Source organism: Lathamus discolor, chromosome 1, assembly GCF_037157495.1.
Source record: "Lathamus discolor isolate bLatDis1 chromosome 1, bLatDis1.hap1, whole genome shotgun sequence".
NCBI classification, from domain to species: domain Eukaryota; kingdom Metazoa; phylum Chordata; class Aves; order Psittaciformes; family Psittacidae; genus Lathamus; species Lathamus discolor.
Genome location: NC_088884.1, coordinates 100,282,475 through 100,305,446, shown reverse-complemented (window position 1 = coordinate 100,305,446; position 22,972 = coordinate 100,282,475). Strand labels below are relative to the sequence as shown.

At 36.6% G+C, this 22,972-nt stretch overlaps 1 protein-coding gene across 2 annotated transcripts in view; it reads right to left on the bottom strand.

Annotated features, from left to right (window-relative positions):
- Positions 1–1,800: 1,800 nt before the first annotated feature.
- The window catches only part of HHIP (hedgehog interacting protein), a 72,382-nt gene continuing 51,210 nt past the window's right edge, over positions 1,801–22,972 (bottom strand). Inside the window, exons 5-14 of one of the 2 annotated variants that reach the window (XM_065687966.1) lie at positions 22,308–22,459; positions 21,692–21,865; positions 20,163–20,306; positions 19,149–19,270; positions 16,616–16,739; positions 15,813–15,943; positions 15,105–15,186; positions 5,109–5,257; positions 2,897–3,025; positions 1,801–2,022 (exon numbers count right to left, since the gene is read on the bottom strand). In XM_065687966.1, the coding sequence (XP_065544038.1) occupies positions 2,012–2,022; positions 2,897–3,025; positions 5,109–5,257; positions 15,105–15,186; positions 15,813–15,943; positions 16,616–16,739; positions 19,149–19,270; positions 20,163–20,306; positions 21,692–21,865; positions 22,308–22,459 (1,218 nt within the window). In that variant the 3' untranslated portion in view covers positions 1,801–2,011. Of the gene's footprint in view, positions 3,026–5,108; positions 5,258–15,104; positions 15,187–15,812; positions 15,944–16,615; positions 16,740–19,148; positions 19,271–20,162; positions 20,307–21,691; positions 21,866–22,307; positions 22,460–22,972 lie in introns of both variants that reach the window. The other variant, XM_065687976.1, reaches the window with a different exon arrangement.

The window sequence follows — 22,972 nt, the reverse complement described above, 5'->3', positions numbered from 1 at the left end:
CTTTCACATGATATAAAAGATGATTTAAAAATGAAGCAAAACACTTTCCACGAACTATCTGTCTCCCCTCTCTCTCTAATCTTCACTTAAATTACTTCTTAGGTTTGAAGCTTTGGTGGAATGACTCAAACATAAATTCTTTTTTTTTTTTTTTAATAAACTGAAGTATTTTGCTTAAAAGCTATTTTCTGAGTGCAGCACTGTCGATATGAGTGTTTTCCCATTGATTTAAATGACACATGGATTTAATTCTTAGCTTTTACTGGAGTTCTATTTTCTGATTTCACTAGTAAACTAAATTGTCTTTATTATTGAGATCAAAGCTATAACATCATGGTTATCCCTTCTCTACATGGCTATGACATATATATTCCTGGGGATCTTTTCAAGTCTCTAGGAACTAACCAGTGAGAAAAGAACTATCACATCTCCCCAGCTGTTGAAAATAATGCGTCACAGTGGAGGTAAAGTTGGGTTTATTTTAAAATGTATTTCATTAAAGAAAGTGTTAAAGATATTATCTCTGTCAGATATTTAAACGTTGCTGAAATACTTCAGTGACTTTCTTGCTTTGCCGATTATGAAGAGTGTAATAAAGCTGTGCTATGTGACAGATTTAGACAGCTGGCTCATTCATGAGAAGTTCACATTTTTGTCACCCACGTTGAATAAGGAAAGATTAGATGCTAAGGTCAATTTACAAAAATGGTTGTCACGACATTTTTTAATTGTAAAACTTTTTGTGATGGAATTCAGGGGAAAGACTAAAGGCAGAAAGCAGCGGAGACAAAGAGCTGCTATTAACCTACAGATGCTACCGCAGGGTTCATTTTAAGATTGGTCACACTGCTTAGCCAATGAAGTGTTCGTGTGACTATAAGGGACCACCCTTTTCTGGGGTGAGAGGGCAATTTGGTCTTCATGCTCATTTAATCCCAAGATGTCTTTCAATGGACTGTCAGTTGAATCTACATTGTGCAAAATTATGCATGCACTTTTTAATGCAGGCCATTGTTCACTGAGCACTTAACCAAGATTTCTCAACCAATTTCCATTTGGCATGAGGTCACTCAAAACCCAGGCAAACATATATGGAAGGCAAATGTAATTTTCTGTTCCTCTGAGCTGGAATGCCTAAGACAGGGAAATGCAACTTTCTGTTATGCTGTACTTTAAGATTTAATATGTCCTAAATGAAGACTGACAACTTTCTGTAAAGGAAAACGCATGGCATGTCACTGCCTTAGAGAGGTAACTTTACTACCGGAGAGTAATATGGTTAAAGCCTTTTGGATCTTATTGCCTAAAGTGTTGTAAATCATTGACGAATGAGCAGCTGCTGATAAGAACCATAGGATGCGCACACTGGGGCTACTCTGCTTTCTTTTTGTAGGCAAGATTTTATAACAGCCAGGTAGTGCAAATAAAATCTGTTAGTTGGTAAGTAGTGAGCAAAGAGACTGCCAGTAATGCCCTGGAGCTGTAGATAAAGAGGGCACCAGTTTTGAAGATACATCTACTTAGTCTGGGAATGCTTTAGAAAACCTGACTACAGCATGTACCTGTATTTATTGATACATTTACAAAGACTCAATTTCACGTTAGCTCTTCAAGTAACATTTACATTTGAAACTGCATTTGGTGAGAATCATATGTTTTGTACAAGTGACATCTTACACAGCCAACACATGCTCATGTGAGCTCTCATCCAGGGATGTTCCGTTCACCGTGAAATTGGCAGCAGTCTACTCGTGTATAATCTGGCCTGTCCTGTTACGGTGTGAATCACTTTATGAACACTTTTAACATATGCTGGAATTTTATTATGATTGGTTGGCAGTTGTTTTTTCCATCCGTCGTAAATGAGTACAAGTTGACACAAGGATACATTTCTAGATTAGATCCACAACACATTAAAGAGTGTGATTGCTCTTTCTTTCCCCGTCTTTCCAATTAAGTTGGTGAAAAATGTAACTTTAGTATTTTACAGGATATGGTAAAGCTGTCTCATCTAGGTGATGTCTATATTATAAAAATAAAATAAAATAATATAAATATGTAACATGAACCCAGTGCCCATCGTTAAATAAAATATATGATAAAAAGCAGACCTTCTAGGATGACTGGTTTTGAAATATGCGAATATAATTTAATTATTAAACACTTGAAACAATCTTGATATTAAGCTGCGATAACCAGATTTTTGCATCTATGCTAGATAAAGAAATGCGTAACATTCTGTAATAGAGTTACATTGATGAAGGTGAAGGTTACAGTCTTACAATGAATTGCCTCGATAGGAATGCATTAAGGAGTTCTCAAATATTGTTTCATGATGGAGTTCAGTTCACCTTAGAAACCGTTACAACTGGATTTTATTAAGCAGCAGCTTATACAGCGGAGCTTGAAAACTGCCCTCTCATCGCCATAATCAGATAGGTACAGACATAAGATTTCTGGGATGTCAAAGAATCCATTAAGACACCATGAAAAGTCCTTTGACAGAAATGTGTTTTACAGTGGAATTACTTCGTAAACTATTTCTCATGAAGAAATAAATATTTAAAAAAATTCCACTAGCCATAAAACTGCATTTGTGATAGTGCGTGCCTGTGTGTGCGCGCATATTGGCAGTCAGTACGTCTGGGGAGACGTACAGAAATATTGACACACACACACAAAGAATTTACCTGCACATTTGTGGATATTATACTTAAATTAATAAAGTAAATCAAATCACCAGTATTTGTTGCAGGACAAGAGTCTTTTAAAAATGACAGGATTCAAAACAAATGCCCGTTGAAAGTGTAGTTTCCAAATAGTCCCAGAAACTATACAATATAGCTGGTTAGATCCAGCAAATAGGATGTCATGTCTAGGATCTGATCAAGAATACCTGCCCTTGTCACTCTTCGGATGTTTCTATCCACTTGTTCGCACTGGAGGCCGAGATAGCCTTTTTTACATAAGCATTTATTAGGCCTTACACAGACACCTCCATGTCGACAGGCTGGGTCACATTTTGCTGTGGGTAAAAAACAGTGATTTTCTAGTTTGTTTAGAGCATCACAAACCAAAAATATACAGTACACATTCATTAAAGCCTTTCTAAACTTAAAGTGATAAAGCACATAAATTAAAAACAGACTGAAAAGGATGAAATATTACAAGCTTTGGAAACATATTTTTTTAAGTTTAGAGTATTAGGGGGAGGAAGTAATTTAGATTGTTATATCATTAAAAAAAAAAAAAAAGACATGCAGCACATCTAGATCTTTAAACAGTGGTTGTCTAACATCCCATTTCTAATGCTACCAACACAAAAAGCCCTGGAGTTGGTGAGACGCTTTAGTACCTGACCATCTCCAGCCTAACAAGTACTAAATCTCAGGTCAACTCCTTTGTACACGCAGAGAGTTCTGCACTACATGCTGTCCTTTGCAGAGCAGACTACAATTGACCATAGAGGTACACTCCTTTGGCTCTTGAATCACTTATGTGTGGAACAGAACTGAATTTCCTTTAGGAAGAAAAGAACCAGAGTATTTCTAGAGATTTTAGATTTTTAGAGTTTTTTAGAGATTAGACATTAGGAAGAAATTCTTTACTGTGAGGGTGGTGAAACACTGGAACAAGTTGCCCAGAGAAGATGTGGCTGCTCCATCCCTGTAAGTGTTGCATGGGATACAGTCCGTAGCTTTCTTGGGCATTGCGTTTATTAAATCATCTATCATAGAGCTGTAATTTTTTAAACAAGCCAGATTATTCAAGACCCATTTATGGTCACACTGGAGATCTTTTTTACTTTTAAGTTCCACTTGAACAGGGGCTGTAGAATGAGCTTCATTCTCTAAATGTAGGAAACCTCTGACTGACAAGTGGGAACAACCAAAGTGGCACTATTTGGTCAGATTACCTCATCCATTGCTTTTGTTGCACAGTTGCATGATGGTCAATTCATGAATCTTGCCAGTATGATATATCTTGAGTGATTTAATTAATTTCATTTAATTTAATTCCAAAGTCACTCCTGCTCATCACTAGAAACCAGGAGATTGCTGAAATTTACACTCCAGGCTATAAGGACCTCATAGCTGATCCTGCTTCAGCAGGGTTCTCCTGAGTGCCCTTCCAACCTGAATTATTCCTGATCCATCATTTGAACCTTGCTTTGTCTTACTCGGTAATCCTTTTACACTTGAGTTCTACTGCCACTGCATTAACCTTATCTCTTTGTATAGGCATCGGCATAAACTCACTGGGCAAACATGCTCAGAAGACTGCAATAGTGCACTAATAGCAATTTCTGGTACCCAGGCTTGCTCTGGAAGACCTCCATAGGCCAGAATTATACAGCTCAGACATAACCACAGCCTCTGTGAGACAGTGATAGGACAGCTTTGGCACTGTATGTTCATTCATCTCACCCTTTAGTGTCATATCCAACACCTAGTTTGATTACAGTCACTTTTTCAAGTAAGTGACTTTTTAAAGTTACACTATGGCAACAAGATAGGACTTAATAAAAGCACTGTGATTAATAATAGATTACAGTAATGTTCTGGTTATTAGTTGCTTTGTGATAATTTCTGCACGGAATTCTCATTAACAAACTAGAGCGATTTTATTCTGTAGTATCAGAAGTAAGGATGTACCAAAACTAAAGTATTTACATTACCTTAGCAAAGTGCAAAATACGCAATAGTGACCTGAAGGTCTGATTTGTCATCTTTCCTGACAAGGGACTCCTATATGCCACTGACAATGCTAATACTGCAGGTGAAAGCTTAGTGTCCAAACAGGGAACACATATTGATTGTATTTCCTTTCATTTTACAGTCTTGGTGAAAAAAATAATACTTTTGTCTGTCATATTTATGCTGTTAATTGCATTTTATAATGGTTCACACTGCATTAAATGTTTTAACTGTTGCACTCATCCAAACTTACAGTTCCTCTACAACTCATGAGATCAGTACTCCTTTGTCATTGCCTTAGAACTGGTGGTCAGTGACATACATTGAAAATTTCTCTCAGCAAATAATTAAAAGCAATTTATAACATATCATGGGTTTTTTTCACTTATTGCTATAAATCTGTATACACACCAGTTCTGCAGAATTCTCCTTCCCAGCCTTGATTGCAGCAGCATTTTCCTGTGGGAGTGCAGTGCCCGTTCCGACAATGCCTTGAGCATTCAGATGTCAGTATCTGTGCAGGCTGAGCTGTTCTTTTGCATTCTTCAGGGACTAAAGGCCTGGAAAAAAAATAATGAACCAAACAGTTAAAAGTTGGGGTCAATAAAAAAGGCTTTGGGGTTGTTATTACAGGCCTGAGTCTCTTTTATTGTACTGTCAGGGGGAGAAATCCGTTCTAAGGGGGTTGCTTTTTTTCTCAAAAACACCAGGAAATGTAGACATAGCATGTTACATTAAAGAACAATACAGTGTGATTTTCTGTTCTTTTGTATAACTGCCTTCAGAGGTCTACAAGATGAAATAATAGTCCTTGAGAATTCTTAAAGCATAAACCTAGCGAACAAACTTCCTGAAGACCTTATCACAGGCAGCATATATCTCTGGATAATATCATTATTAGACATGCTAAATTCTACTGATTGTGTGCAATTTCTTCAGCAAGTGCAAATAGTCATATAATTCAGTCCAGAATCTGATGGTGTCTTTTTGCTTTTCTTGCTGATTTATATTTCTGTTTGTATCCTGGAAAGAGTAATTTGAACAGCAAGTTTTATGTCACACGTTATGCAATGCATAATAATTTTGCAAGCGTATTGCCTCTGTCTATGAATTCAGTTTGATATGGCAGATATTTAATTTCCATATTGTCATGAAATCATATTTGGATTACGCATTCTGGATGCTTACTGAAGCATCTGAACATCAGGAAAGACTCTCACTACTGGCACAGGTTGCCCAGAGAGGTTGTGGAGTCTCCATCCTTGGAGATATTCAGAAACTGGACATGGTCCTGAACAACTAGCTCCAGGTGATCCTGCTTGAGCACAGGTGTTGGGCCAGGTACCCCCCAGAGGTCCCTTCCAGCCTCGAGCATTCTGTGGGTGCTTCTGTGAAATGCATGTATGAAGGAAATAGTTGTTCAGTTGACAAAATATTTCTGATACTGTTTTTTTCCTGGGCTTCTTGGTATCAAGTCTTACATAATGCAATTTTTTTCTGTCAATGTCTACAAAATATTTTGGATATCCAGCCTTTTTTATTTGCAAAAGCACAACATTGTCTTCCTTAACAAAGTAGCAACTGTAGTGTTCCTTCTGTAGTGTTAAGTGTGTAAAACACTTAAGTGTTTTAACCTAAGCATTCTCTAACTGTTGATAAGACTTCCAATGCTTTTTAGATGTTAATTGTTTGGAGTGTTTTTGTTTTTAATTTAGCTGTATAACATCATATTGACCACTTACTTGCTGTCTGAGTTCGGCAGCTAGAGACTGATTGGATCATCACAAGGCTACAGGCTCACGGTAGAGGTACCATGTTTTGTCTCTGCTGTAGGTTTGATTGCACAGCAGTAAGTTTTGAAAAGAACATCAGGATCTCCTAGGAGATCTAAACAAGCAATTGAGTGGGAGCATCATGGCAAATGAAGTTAATCAGTGACAAATAAAAATTTTTTTATTCTCAAGCAGATAATCTGAACTACTGCCATACATTCCTAAGCTTGAAATTTGCAGGACAAAGATTGTAATAGTTTCATGGAGAGCTCAGAGAAACCATGGCTAAGTGTCCAACTAGAATCTAAACAAGCCAAAGCAAAATTGTATGAATGGAAATAGAATAGAAAATAACATTGTTCATTATGCTGACATCAGTATTAAACCCCCAATTATATGCAAATAGCTGATACAGCAGCTGATGCACTGATTATCCTGTCAAATATTAAAATCCCAGACTGATAATCCTATGGGGAGAAAAGTATAGTCTTTGAAGTCTGAAGACGGGATATGATGGAGATGTGGAAAATAGCGGAAGAAAAAGACAAGGGAAATTGGGCATTCTTGCCGTTTCAACATCATAAGAAATATTGAGGGAAAAAATAAGCTAAAGAAAACAAAATTGACTAGTTGAACTCATGGCTTCTAAGATACCAATGAAGCCCATGTTCTAGTAGGGGTTTACAAAGATTTTTCTATGCACAATGGGGCCATTCAAAGTAATATTAGATAGAATAAAAATAATTTTAAAGAAAAATAAGTGCTCGTGCCTAATGTTATAGAAGTCCCTAACTAGCTGACTGGGCTTATATTCTCCCTAACCCACCCATTTTGGCATGCAGCTTGTTAATGGTACATTACACGGTTTCTTGCATTTGTCTTTGAAACACACTAGTAGAGTACAGGCTCACTAGTTCGGTTCACTGTAGCATTTTCTCTGCTCAATCTTAATTGCTACCATGACTATTTAAACATCCATACAGAATAACTGGTTCCTCAAAGATGTTAAGGACAGAAAGAATGTGTAGATGCATCTTTAGTGTAGCAAAATTTCAAAAGCATTTCTGAAAATCAGGATTAAGGTCCTGTATTATTTAAGGGCTTTGAAACATTTTGACGCCTTTCATGCAGCATATTTGAAACCCTTTCAGGTTTTATGTTTACGTATTTCCACAGCTGTCTTTTAAATATAATGCATTAGGTTTTTGACCTGTAAGGAATTCCAGTTCTGTAGTAATGGTTAAGAAAGTTCCTACACTTAAAAATTGTGAGATTCACAGGCAATACTCTTTTGGAAACAGTTCTACAAAATGATATGATTTTCAGTGGAGACTTATTCAGATATAAAAAGATCTTTCTCTTCATTCCTATCTCTGGAAAAAAAAAGAGAAAAATTTAAATTTGAAGTGATTTCTTTATAGCCAGCTGCATAGGAGACAACATTCTTTCTTCATCTGTCTCTGTTAAAGCCCATTTCTTTCAAGTTATTTTAAATGGGAGCCTTTTTCTTGCTCAAAAACAAGTACAGTACTGTGTTTAGCAGGAAGCATAACCTCAGGCTCCTGAAGCATCTCTTGGAAGAGAGCTCCAGGGGCATATCTTTAGCAAAGAATGACCTCGTAAGTCACACAGATATTTTATTTGTAAAGATAATAATTTATTTTATGAATAGTGATATAGTATTTATCTATGATAGTGTTGGAATATATGGTTCTTTTATTATTTGTATTTAAGTAAGGAGGTAGAAATAATACTTTTTGTACCCAGCCAAGCATGGCTGGTCACTTTCATGATTTGAAGTTTTCTAGTGCTCTTGGTACTTGTGAATATAAGCTTGCCCCTTTTATTCTACCATCAATCAATAATTTGCTCTCATCATCCTCAGACAATATTTATTTATGGTGGGGTGGAGTAGATACAAAGATGGAAAATATTCTGGTTGGCAGAGTGCCTTAGGAAAAGAGGAATACAAATGCAGCTGCAGCAGAATCCTTGTGTGCGAGAAGAATTACTGGCTTTCCTTGGTTGTACTATGGGAAAAGCCACATGTCTCTTTCAGGATTTGAATGTTGTTGTGGTACCAACATGTATCAAGAGAAAGTCTTTACCCCACAATACTTCCACTTTGCATTCCTAAGGTTTTAAAGAGGTGGAAATTTTCAAGCTTGGCATAAGTTGAACTGAATCTCACAAAGATAATGTAAGTCTTCAAACTGACTGTTGGGATCTGATCTTTCCAGCACTTAGACAAACCTATGGTTTTGTTTATATAACTAGTGCTTCGCTGTGTCTCCTGATGTGGAAAATGGAGGGGAATAGATGGAGCCACGTTGTGGGCTGGAGAGAATTTTTTTCTTGTCTCCCTCAATCTATAAAACTCAAAAGGGTATGGCTTGATTACGCTTACAGTAAGCACTACTTGGTCCACAGAAAGTCAGCCAAAAATGTAGCTGATAATGACTATTTATACGGTCTGTACAATTCTAGTTATCTTAAAGAGCTGTTCATATATACAGTACAGTACAGTATATCTTGCTTGTTAAAACATGCTTTCATGAAACTGTATAACAACTCTAAATGTATGGAACATGGAGGAAAAGTTGTACTGGGGGCTGGGGCCCTCGCTGGGTCCCTTTGCTGACGAGTGCAGTGAACTGGGAATTCTTGGCTGTAGGATGTGTAAAATATTTTTTGCTCCATTACTGTCGCCAGTGTAAGAAAGTAGCTTCTACTGCTAGTTTAGAGGCACATAAAAGTCTAACATGCTTTAACAGATTAAAACTCATGCTGGAACTGCTTAGGATTTCATGCTTTTCCTTAGTGCATCTCTTCAAAGTTCCACTAAATGCACAGAGTGATTCAGTTGCTATATGTTCTTGCCTGTAACTCAGACATACATAAATCAATGCAAATGGAGGGTCAAATTCAGCAGTAATACAATGGTACTGAAAACAATTCCTCCTTCGTGCCTTTGACACAATATCAAAAATCTCCTTTTCTCCCAGTAAAGTGACAAAACCCCAAACAAAACTCCTGGATGTTCACAATCAAAGAAGGGACATGGCCACAGAAATCCTGATTGTGATAAAAGTATAAGGAAAGAATGTTATGCTTCAATTAACTGCTCACAGGATATTAGGTGTAAGAATGATGCTGAAGTATACCACCAAAATTTGTGCACTAGTTGTTTGGGTTTTTCCTTTATAAGGGAAAATGTCAAGAAAAAATAATTTTGTTTCACTACTTGTCACAGACTAAATTTACTACTTGTCATAGAATAAATATAGCATCTCTTCAGGTACAGCTTCTAAAATTAAAAAGTATACCTTTAGTCCTGGGAGAGATGCCAAAAGCTCGTTACTTGTCTCCAGATTTACTACATGGGAATAATGTGGAAAAAACTCATGGCTTTTAAGATTTAAACTCAGCAGCATATCAAATTTATTCTTATATGGTATACTTGTTCATGACCTCTAGTCTTAAGAAATTCTGTCATGTTTGAAAACTAGTCCCTAGTGAAGCCTGTATCAATGTTAATAGCTAAGAGGTCAATGCAACTGCTAAACAGTTTGTATTACTGTCAGGGTGGTCATGAAAACAACACCTGCTGCATGAGCACTTGGCAGCTGGGTCAACAGGCACTGTGGGAATTTATCAATTTAGGGGGCCACTTGCATAACACTTTGACTGATGAATTGGGAAAGACTGGCTTACTGGGCTAAAGCTGCTCTATTATGTGTGACTTTCTTTAGGATGGCAGAGGCTTCCTGCAGGCTCCAGAAAATAAGCAAAAGATAAACTGAGCTGTTTTTTCCTTATAAAGCGATAGAAAGTGAGAACTCCTTAATAGCCAATGCTAGAAAGACTAAAAAAAAAAGGGAGGAAAAAAAAAATCCCAAACCAAAACAAAAACTGTTACAGTCAGTGAGCTGTGATGTGATTGAAAAAAATCCTTAGGTTTTTCCATTGTGGTTACAAAGGAGTTTTTGTGAAGTGCTTCTGTAAAGTGAAACTCTCTAGACTGGTGTTTGCAAAAAGCTCTAATTTCTCTTTAGTGTCTCTTATGGGAATAGTAACTGCATGTGGGTAGGTAAATGAGATAAGAATTTTGCATGCTCCGGCTAAACTAAACATCATTAGACATTAATTCTGGCTTTCCATTCCCTCAAATGACTAAAGGGATAGTAACTTTCTGAACAGAAAGAAATCATAGGGCCCACCTGGGTTGGTGAGAGCATTCACCAACAAAATTGGCTCACTTACAGAGAGTTTCCAGTAGTAGCTTCAGAGTGTATCCATAACCCATCAGACCTAAGTATCTTGATGCAGATTAGTCTAATACTGTATGTTTCTGTGTTTCCATTTCCATAGTAATTAAAGCCTTGCAGAGGGCTACGCTTTCATAAATGCTATTCTTCTATCATAGCATCAAACACTCTAGGCTCATACTAAAAAATAAAAACCACCAATGTTTTTGCAAAGAGTCCGAACAATGTCAAAATGAGGTATGACCTAGATACTGTCCCTTAGTGTCTGAAATCAGTCTGTTTGGAAATACTCTTTGATAGCAGAAATCCCAGAAGGTGATAATGGAAAGGATGATAAGTGGAAGTACATACTCTTGGGGGGGCATGAAAGAGGAGTGAGGTGGTTTGAATCAAGTTCAAGTTTCAATCCAATGGAAAGCAGCTATTCTGGCTGATGATATGAAACATATTGAAATCCAGATCTGTAAGGTGTTAGAAGGAGAGGAAGAGGAACTCTTAAGTGTGCAAGGACACTTAAGCTCTGCCCTCTTTTATAAAAATCACCTGCTGGCTCCAGTGAGCCATCCCGAGCAAAAGAATTATTCCCTTTGGAATCACCGTATCAACAGTGGCAAACACTTAAAACTTCACAAAACTATACAGCACTATAAGCTTTTCTAAGTTAAGTTTCAGGTGTTAAGTGGAAATCTTTTGCATTGTCCATCAGTTTGAATACTCCTCTCTGATTCTTTAATTTTTTCTAGAATTTGTGTGGAGATAAAAGTGATCATAATATATGTATCCTAAAAGAAGGCTCACAAAGCCACATTATGGCTGTTCTGCCACCTTCGAAAGTTTATTTTCTTACTTCTTGGCCTGTTCCCGTCTATGGTTTTCAAAGAACAGCTGGTAATAATGTTTGAAGTACAGCTGATATGAACCTATCAACAGATCTTTCTTATTTAAATACACATTTTTAATACTGTCGACAGCTGATTTTCTCCTCTCGTCAAGGTTTTGTTTTCTAATGAGTTTGTCTGCTGTTTTCTCCGTTATTGACTAACTGTAATATTTGGACCTATACACATTTTCTACACCACTGTTTACCTAGTTATTTTTCCTATGCATTCATCAATGTGTTTTTGATTTATATTATTATGTATTTGTAGAAACAGAAAGCCAGATAGAAAAATGATAAACCAGCAAGTAGAAATATAGAAAATAAAAAGGTTTTCTTTTTTGGTCACAAAGACAATTTATAAAGTGCTGGTATTTGCACTCATCTTCAGGACATGAGCAGCCCTGCCTTTTAGGTGAGAAGTACGTAAGTCTTTCTCCGTGTGTTTTTTCATGAGTTCCTAACCCTGGAAAGCAGTTTACTTGTGATAACTTTTTTTTATAATTATCAAAGAATAGATATATTTTTCAGAGACACAGTTTTAACTTAAGAAATTCTTCTTTTGTCTGCTAGTTTAACTAATTTACCTAAAGCTGCTCTTCAGTGTTTGTAATTCTTAGGGTTTCTCACATCTTCTCCAATCTCAAAGCTAACCTATACTATTGCCTATCCTCTTCACTCTACCTGATTTTGGTAATAGGTAGTAAATGTGCATTTTGCAGCACCTCACATACTTGGTTTTAACATTCACTTTAACTTTCATGTTTCTGATTTATCGTTTCGTTGTCTAAAAGCTCCAAAGTACTAATGTATTATTTTAAGAACCTTGTTACAATGAGAAGGATTATGTAATTCTGTGCTTTTGAGGGGAAGCTATTTAGTTATGGACATTAAGTATTTGGAAGACCTGAACAAAAGTTTCCTGTGGTAACTTGAATGCTATGTTTCAAACTGCCTTGATGATGGAAGGATTCAGAACCTCTGTGTTGATCATATTTATCAATTTGTTATATATCACCTCAGCTTAACCCTTCATTTTTGTTACATGTGAAGGGTTTTCTTAGCAAGCAATGAATTTCTAAGATGTGACAAATCGGTACCTTGATGACTTTATTTATATCTGATGCTCAGAGCCCACTCGTAGCATCTTTGTGTTCTAGAGAGCTTACTAGGGTTTATACATATTTGATATATTTGCATGGCACATACCATGAGGAAGACATGAAGGAGCAACAATATTAGTATGCAAAAAAAAAAAATATCAGCGCATGAATAACAGTATTTTGTTAACAAAGCATTACATGAATATTTGCCAATGCCGTGGAATTTTAAAATTGTTTACATGTGCAATATGAAATTAGCATTAAATGGTAAATAGAGCTGCAGTGCTCTTTTGTGGAAGTAGCTATCTGTCTTTTAAAAGCCTGCATTGGTGTGAGATTGAAAACCAACAAAACTCAAAACTGCCTGAATGAAAATTATCTCATGTTTCTAAAAAGTGTTACCAAAACCTATGTCCCTTTGCCACAGTCTGTTTAATTTCAACTGCGTGCCAGTTTACCGAAGTATTTTATAGTTTTCTGGTTGCTTTCATCAGTAACCAAACACAGTCTCAACCCTTTTCCATGCATGAAAACAGCCAACCGTGAGCACAGCAATGGGAGGTCTGGCCTTTCAGGTATGTCAGCTGAAGACCACCCTACTGGAAGAGGTAACAAGAACAAAAAGCCGAGGTCAAACAAGGCAGCCCCATGTAATTAGATACTAATAGTGGATTTAGGGTGTAAAATTCACTTAAAACCATACACCAACAGACTAAACAATCCCAGAAAGAATGGCAAGTTTTGTTCTAAAAAAATGTTTTTAATACCAGAAAGCATAAATAAAACACACGTACTAACCTTGACTGACAGACTGCACTAACCTGCAAGTAACATCTGCTTCCAAATAACTTGCTATAGGTTTGGGATAGTATAATTATAGAACACTGAAACTCTACTGTAACTTATAATACAGTGTGCATGCTGTTTTACATATTTATTATTTGCTTGTCCCAGTAGCAATTTTTAGAATTTAAATTCTTACAGGAAAATAGACTCCTCACTGAAGCAGTCAATAGCAAACCCAAAAAAGTGAGTCTAACTCTGTCTGATGCTAATGGGAGAAGGTGCTGACATAGATGCTGCACAAACAGGCAATTGGTTTTTCAGGGTATGATAAGGTCAAAGTAACTAATATGACAAATTTCTTTTCTGTTGCCAGCTTCATTTTGTGTTAATTTCTGATGCTTTTGCAGGATGGATGTGGTACCTTTACATACTACAGAATTGCTCTGATAGAGCAGCATGATCCACCAGGAAGAAAATGGTATTTCTCCAGCAAAAGTGAGTATCTACTACTCATTTGCTCTTATTGTTTCTGGGGCCCCTGGGTCATGTTGGAAACTGGCTTTTTGCAGTCTTTCCAGATCCCCTAATATTTTAGTAGCTATAGCTGCTCTGCAAAGATCATATCTCAAGAAAGTCTGGTTTGATAATTTTCATTTATCCTCATTTTACAACTAGTTAATTAGTTTAACTAGTGAAGCTAATCATAGTAACTCCATGTCTCACAAGTCACTTGAGTGGGATTTATACGCCTTTTGGAAATGGTGCTTTAAGAACTGTTAAAGAATTTAATATATTTTTGGCACACAGTTCAAGAGAAGAAGGTTTCGTTCCTTGGTGCTCCAAACCTCCCAGGGAAAGACAGGTAAATGCAGGGATATGGAAAGATGCTGAACAACTGAAGAGATGTCTGGGAAAGACTGGATTTGTCCCTTAGCAATGCCCCTGTGGCAAAACTGAAACTGAGGAATTGAGATTAGCACTGCCTGGGGATGGCTTGTCTGCTGTCTAGTACTGTGAAATTATTTTCTGTAGTAGCTTTTCAGTACACAGAGTAGGTATTGTCAGCCAGTACTAACCTTTTGAGCCAGCTCCCATTGTGCGCTGTCCTACCACAGTGGCAGGTAAGGAAGTAGCAGTGCTGGGGAGAATTCTAGCATCTGCCTTCCATTGATGCTGCTTAGCCTCTGTGGTACCTACAAGTCAATTGCTTCAGAACTACCAGGAGCATGTTTTAGCTGTGCTGGTCCACATGGTTCCGTATTAAATATGTCTACTTTTCTATGAAAGCATGCAAAAAATGTGAATCTAGGTGGGAAAGTGGGCAGCATTTAGGATAATGATGAAGAGTAAAAATTTCCAGAAGTTAGTGTTGGTTACACCTCTGTGCTTCTCACATTCACTTTCTATGAGACAGTGATTACTTTTAGTGAATCTGTTCTGCTTGCTGATGATGGTGCATTTGCTTTTAGGAAGCCCCCTGCATTGAGAATTTCCTTTCTTACTGAATGTCAGTATTGCATAATTCAGCTACATGTAAAGAACTACATTTACATTTTGTTTTCTAACCTGTTGAAGGAAAGGCTAATTTTAGTGTTGCTCACCTTTTTGGGTCAATAATCTTATAGAGTTTCCCGCTGTGAGGCTGTGTCATACTTTTACTGCTTGATAATATGTAAATCTCACCTGTTAAAGAAACCAGTGCAATAAATTAGTTCTTTCCTAAGATGTCAAATACAAGACTATTGTGATCTAGCTGTATTTGCAAGATGAGATTAAAAACAACTTCAGAAGAAGTCTGAAATATACTGAATCACTGAAATATACAACAGAATCTTGCTATTTGGAAATTCAAAATAGCACTTTCCCAAATTGATGATAAAATGTGAGAAGCATTTTATCATGAATGTGTTTTGTTTCGTATTTATAGAATTGGTTAAAAAAATAAAATTAGGAAGGGACAAGAGGGGGATCGGCCTGCTCATGCAGTATTTTGCCTCTTAAATCTGTAATGTTGAGAATAAAAGGCAGTATGTGACACATTGTGTCATACTGAGGAACACATTCCACAGAATGTGAGAGACAGTAAGGACCTTTGCCCCTTCCAGCAACCCATTCTCTTCTTGGTTCTTCTTACAAGGCTGCTAAGGGGTACATGAAAGCAGCACAGACATCTTTGGCAAAGAAAACATATCCTTTAGATTCCTTCGTTTTAGACATTGACTATGCTTCTGAGTAAGTTTTTGAATAGTTCAGCAGGCATTACCAATAAAGCTTATGATTTAACAACTTTTATTATTTATTTTATTTACCTGATTCATCTTCACCAAATCCCAAGACAGGGCCTGAAAAGAAACCTCTACATGAACCAGTGTTGCCAACACAGAGGGGTTTCTCTTGCCACTGTTTGGTTGCCGGACTCTGTTGCAGTGTTAAAAAATTTCTATATTCAAAAACACATAAAGCATACTGTTATATTACATTTTGAACAGAGAGTTTTCAAGGTCCAGATAAAAAAGTAAACACTTGCTGCAAGTAGCTCCATAGATACATCTGTGCAGTTCATCACCTTATGATTTCCTGCCTGTTGTTTTTCAGATGCTTAAAACGCACAGCATTTCCCTTCCTGTCATTCAAACAGTGCAAAATTGGGTTCAAGCAACCCTATATAGCCATTTGTGAGTACTGAGCTATTTGGCATGGGAAAACTACGCCCATTCACTTTGCTCCATCAGTGATGTTTCCATAACACCCAAAAGTTTTCAGTGTCTTAACAGTTAGACCTGTTTGGGAAACTGTTCCACAATTAACATTTATTCCTATCACAATGTAAATGATGAATCTAAGTGTTTCTAGAACTAAAATCTGAAGAGTGCTGTAATGTGTCTTTGTCTGTGCTTTTTTTCAAGGATCAGATACGTTACCTATGTCACCATTCATTAGGATACTGTACTATTTTATTTCCAAATCTAGACTTTAATCTGCACTGTCATATCACTAAACTGGCAAAGTGACACAGTATAAAAGACTGTTGGTGTTCCTTTATACAGGAAGCTCAATAACTAAATATACTTTATACGTATTTTTGTTTAGAAGTGCGTTATAAGAAACCTACCCATTGCGGTCTCCAAATACATAACTTCCATAGAGTCTTTCAGACTGGCAGCCTCGATAGACAAATCCACCAACCAAGGATCCACTGCTGAATGGTTTGAATTCTAAAAGTGAAGGCTCACTTTCTAAAAAGGAACTACCGTAGCATTAGATCATATGCAGAATCATATTTTGATTCACATTTATGAACATGTTATTACTTCAAAAAAACCGATTAATTCCATTTAAACGTTCTTCAAAATTCAATGTCTTTTGCTGCAAATGAAACATGAAAAAAAATCAGAAAATTACAACAAAGGCTGTTTGTGAAACAATCAGTTAGGGATATAGATAGGAGAGGCTGTAATTGCTTTCTTCCGTGTTCACAGGCTGGGGGAATAAAACTATATAAGGATTAGGTCGGACTTTCATTGAAGCTGATGTAATTACTACTGTTAACTTTAACTGTTAACTTTATATGTCAATACAGTCAGCATAATGGATCTCCTGAACTTCAGGAATACAATTAAACCCCCTTCACTGTAAAGTCCTTCTAGTATCTAAGAGCAGAAATTTCAGTGACTTTCAGCACAATTTGTTTTCAAAGCCTTTCAGTGGTTTGAAAAACTCTTTCAAAATCAGTTTCAAACACGGTATGTGCGTTACATGCCACAAAACACTAGTATCGCTGCCCATAGCTTCTCATGGTAATCTATTACCATGAAGAGAAGGCTGTGTGGAGACCGCACAGCAGCCTTCCAGTATCTGAAGGGGGGATATAGGGATGCTGAGGATGGACTATTCATTAGGGACTGTAGTGACAGGACAAGGGTTAACGGGTTAAAACTTAAACAGGGGAAGTTTAGGTTGGATATAAGGAAGAAATTCTTAACTGTAAGGATGGTGAGGCACTGGAATGGGTCCAAGGAAGCTGTGAATGCTCCATCCCTGGTGGTTTTCAAGTCCAGGTTGGGCAGTGCCTTGGGTGAGATGGTTTAGTGTGAGGTGTCCCTGCCCATGGCAGGGGGGTTGGGAGTAGATGATCTTAAGGTCCTTTCCAACCCTAACTATTCTATGATTCTATGGTTCTGTTTTATGCTGCTGTTGTAGTTGCTAGTTCCTACACATTTTATTTTTCCTTTCTTTTTTCTTACAAAACTTCGAATTTAGTCATACCAAATAATGTCTCCAAGGAAGTTTCACTGGAAATGTTCCTATTCATTCAATCAAATACTGCTTAGGGCAAAAGTAGGCTCAACTTGACATGCTAACTGCATAATTTTAAGTTAAAGCCATAGCCAATAGACCTTTTTGGTTTATAGGAACTTCTTTTAGTTGGAGGGCTATCTGCAAGTCTTTGATAGATTAATTTCTCTGATTATTCTACAAGAGTAAGTGCTGAAATTTTATGTGGGAGAAAAAGATGATGAGTTCCTTCTATTGAAGCAATTGACCCAGAGCCTAGTATTAATACTGGCAAGCTGTTTTGGATAGACAGAATATTGCTTAGTTTACTCTGCAATAAAGATGCCGTCAAAATTCCATTGGAGCAGTGGTTTACCAAATATTACTGTTTGGTTTGGCTTTTATAAAATGAACACAGAAAATACATGCAACAACTAAAGTAGAACAATTGCATTACGCTATTGTGTACTATTGTATTAGCTAGCACAACTGCTTTGCTTTAAGTAAAGTACAGGTGGGAGGACTAGGGATGTGAATAAACCCAGAAAATGCTACACTTCAGGAGATAGACCAGCTCTTGATGCTTTTACACACCTTTGGCACCTATCACCTTTTACCACCATGAATTTGCAAGCTGCTAAACAGTCAACCAAGGTAGATGATAGCTCAGAGTAACTGTCACCTGGATTGCCTGAGCAAGCAATCTTAACGAGTATCAGAGTTAAACATTAAACTAAAATTGTGACTGACAGTCATATTGAGTCAGAGAGAGCATGCAACACTTTAAAATTTTAAGTCCTTAATTGTGTTTATCTTTTTGCAATCTAGTATAAACGAGTCATTCATTATGAAGTAGCAGCATCATGCATTTTTCTAAGGTTGTCATTTTTAAACAGAGCTCAATCATTTCCCTGTTTGGTTATGATCTGTTGTCTAGCTCACTTTTTCCATTATAGGAAGTGCTCTACATGAAGTTTCCATTCTGTATCTTAAAAGGTTATTTGTGAATGGCTGAGAACACATTTTCATCAATTCCCGATATTCCAAAATCTTCCTTATGAGCCATCATAGGAAGCAACAGTGAGATCTTTGACAGACTAGCAACTGACATATTTCTTAAGTCTTATTTATATTATATTCTACACCAACAGGAAAAATTTATGTCATTTAGATTTTGTTTTGTCTTGCATTGTTATCTGCTTGTACCATACTTTCCATAAGTTGTTTTTTTTTACGTTACCTATCCTGTCTATGGTGGAAACTGCCTATGCTGGATATACAGTCCTGTATCAGTTTTCTTCTGCTTTTTATTTATGATTCCATGGGCATAGAAACTGTCTCTTCCCAGCTTTACCCTGAATGGAACTTACCATAGTCTTTACCCTTTATTATTTGTAAGATTCTTGCTGAAGATCTGTTCTTTCCATTTGAATCTGAGCAAAGTATTGTTAAATTGATGTTTACATCTGTTGGGTGGCGGTCCACAGCACATCTGTAAAACAAAAAATGTAAGAAAATCCATGAGATAGGTGAGTTTATAATGTATAATTCTCTATCAATAGTATGACATCACATTTTGAAGGATTATTGTTTCTTTGTGGTGCTTTCTCACTTGAGGGACCTAATTCATACTGAGCCAAATTTATATCTGAGAACTGCATCAGATTTGTATACAAGAGATAACATACCTTTCCCATCCCTGCACCATTTTTTATGTAATGCGAAGTAAAACTGTTTTTTCCTAGTGATAAAACATACTCTGCTGAACAGCACCTGAAATGAATAGTGCTTTAACTAAGCTAAATGAGCTGATTTACGTGGTGTAGGAATTCTGGACTGTTAAAAAAAGTCCGAAAATAAAACTCCTTATCTGAACAACTCGACATACTGAATTTTTTCAGATCATGACTTTAAATGTCACTTAAGTGCTACCACCCACCTAATTTGCTGAATTATGTGTTGTTTAGTTAAAACATTGTTCTCCTCCTTGTTATTGTTTAGATATCACCAGATGTTCTGATTTGTTTTCCGCATGCCTTGTTTTCTCAATCAGTATTCCCATCTCAGCTGTGCTCTACCAACTCTCTGCTTTAAGTTTTCTTCATTCATAAAGGTAATAATTTTATGTTTAAAATAAAAATCCTGTGCTTTGTTTCTGTCTCTTCAGTCTTGACTTGTAATAGTTGTGCACACTCCTCTCCTTCTCCTTTCCCAATGTACATTTGTTTCTGACTGTGATGTATGTGTGAAGGTGAACAAGTGGAAGTTTTAAAAAGTTCATGAGAGTATTTAGTATTAAAATTTTGTTACCCACTCTATAAAAGATTCCTGGTTGAAAACAGCATCTGCTCCAGAGTAATTCAGTTTAACTGTGACTTACTTACCGGCCTGGATTGTGAAGTCCATGTGCAAAAATCTCAGGAGGTTGGTTTGTGCTATTAAAATGTGGGTTGCTCCGTGGTATGGAGTAAGGGACATTGCACAGGTCAGTGTTTACATCAAGGCGCAATACAGAACCTGTAAAATCACTGAGAAAGTTGGAGGATAAAATAATTGTTTTTTTAAAAAGTATTTTACTAATAGGTGTAATCCAAACCACTCACTTTGCTGAATAATCACATATAGGTTGGTTCTATGGTACATGCAAGTCCAAAGGGTAGTAGCAGAGCCTGTCAAAGATTCAGTGTGGCCAGTATGTTGCACTGTTAAGTGCATACTAGAATGCCTCTGACTATGCTGTTGGGAAGCAATGTTGATAACAAAAGCAAATTTCCATACATTATTGTTGTTTTATGGCTTCAAATATAAGGCTGTTAACTCTTCTACATTGTTTATCCTCTGGAGAGATTGTGGGCATAGTAACTCTAAAAGTACATAATGCTTTTTGCTAACACTTTGAATACTACTCTTAAATTCAATGATTTGTAGTCACAGTACAATCCAAAGATTAATTATACATGAATTAAAAAAAAACCCAACCAAACAGACAAAACACCAAAAAAAAAAAAAGCCCCAACAAACAACAAGAAAGTAATGGTACTGGTTAAATGGAGATGTTGGTATTTACTGTTACATGAAACAGGACAGAGTCAATACGTTTTGCCTTACATTCATGATTGTAATGAAGGGAAAAGGACAGAAATATTGAAGAAGAGTGTCAAAACTCTGTTTACAAGCATCAAAAGATGTACGTAAATTGATTTTGTTCTCTTTCTTCATCATGAATATGTTTCAGTCTACCCTTGCTTTACACTAATTGAAAGTCAAGTATCAGAATTGCTCTCTGGTCTTGGTTTTAAGTACATTCTCACTGCAAAGGGCCAGAGTTCCTGGTATTCTGCTGAGCCAAAAAGGCCTTTGAGCATAGCAACTCCTTTTAAGTCTGTAAAGGCCCAGTACTGCACTTTCTCTAAATTAAGGTAAATTTTGCAACTCTAACAGAGGACAATGAAACAGAGGGAAAAAGCAGGTTGAGCAAATTGTATAGGTAGAACCAAAGTAGGATTTCTTCATATGTTTTCTAGCCATTTTTGTGAGTGGTATATTGTTATTGACTGGTATGTCTGTAGGCACGTTTTTAGAATGTTTTCTCAATAAAGGTTTCTTGTTCATAGAATAATAATTTGGAAAAAAGAAGTCTAATCTGTGCTTAAATGCAATTGAATCTAAACACTATAGATGCAATTAGATGGGTTGATAGCACACAACTACAGGGAAATGTATTTAAGCAGTAAGACTGTTATGAAAATCAGCAGTTTACTAAACTCAGGCACTGAAAATAGTATGATTATGTACTAAAGGAAAATGGAGTAGGATTTGCCTTGACAACTGCTGATCACTTTTGATTCTGACCGCAAATAGTGTGTAAAACCTAAAGACAATATAGAAGTCAGTCCATTGGTAGTTTTTGTACCTTAAGCCATCCATCTCTTCCATATCATCTAGAGTGATCATGCCATCTCCAAGAAAAATGTATAGGAAACCATCTGGGCCAAACAGAAGCTGTCCTCCTAGGTGTTTTCGATGTAGTTCTGCTACTTCTAAAAACACTCTTGCTGTTCTCATATCAACTTGGTGTGGATTTTTCCTGCAATAGAAAGATTATCAAAGTTATCATGGTTTACTATCACTGTTCTTCCTAAAAATAAGCTCAAGTCATTCAAATTATACTTTAAGATGTGGATGTTGTAACTTGGTGAAAAAATGTCAAACAGTTATTTCTGAGAATTTTCATTTTTCCAGCATTCACAGAAAAATATTTTGCTGCCTATACACAGTAAGTAGGAATAACTGTAATTTAAAAATGACAGAATAACAACAACAACAACACAATCTTAAAAAGAATAAACTTGTGTACATACTGGCATTCCAAAGCTACTGTTTGAAATAAAAGCAGCAATAATTTTTCTGCGAGTGTGCAAGTATATACACATTGTAAATCTGATAATTTATTTTAACAATGGCAAAAACTAAAATGAAAAGGTTGCTAAGAAACACGAAACTACTGAATTTTAGACTTCTAGTGATACCTGGATACTGTGTATTCTACGACCCTAAGGATGTGGTCATGAGGTCCAATAGCCCACCGTTCTTGGTTGGTGGTATAAGACACATACAGCTTTCCATTTTTCTTGTAATTGGGATGGAATGCAAGGCTTAACAGTCCTCTTTCATCTCCTCCCTGCAGTCAAATGAAAAACACAAAGAATTGTGAAGTTAATTATGTTCTTTATTGTGTTTCAGCTGGAACCCAAAAAAAAAAAAAGTTTCTTTCTTGTGGATAATCTTTGCCCAAACTCTTTCATTTCTTTCCTGACTACTGCACAAAAAGGATTATAAAACATTTCACTTTGGGGAAGTCTTTAAGAGTTAGAACAAGACAATTGTCTTATGTAGTTATCTATGCACAAGTCTCTTACACCACTTTTGTGGAGTGATTTGTGTATGTAATCTTTGGGAAGCCATGAAGACAAGTTTAAGTGCTGCAAAGGATTCTTTGCTGGGTTACTAGGTTGCTTGTAATTCGCAGAAGACAAATAAAAAGGTCTATAATCAGCAGTCACTTCTAATCCAAGTATCCAAAACCTAAAACACAGTGCTGGCTGCCAACTCCCACTGTCTTGGCAATATGTTTAGAAAACAGTTAAATTGCTTGTGTAATATGTAAACCTTTGTTTTACCCTGGAGGCAGCAA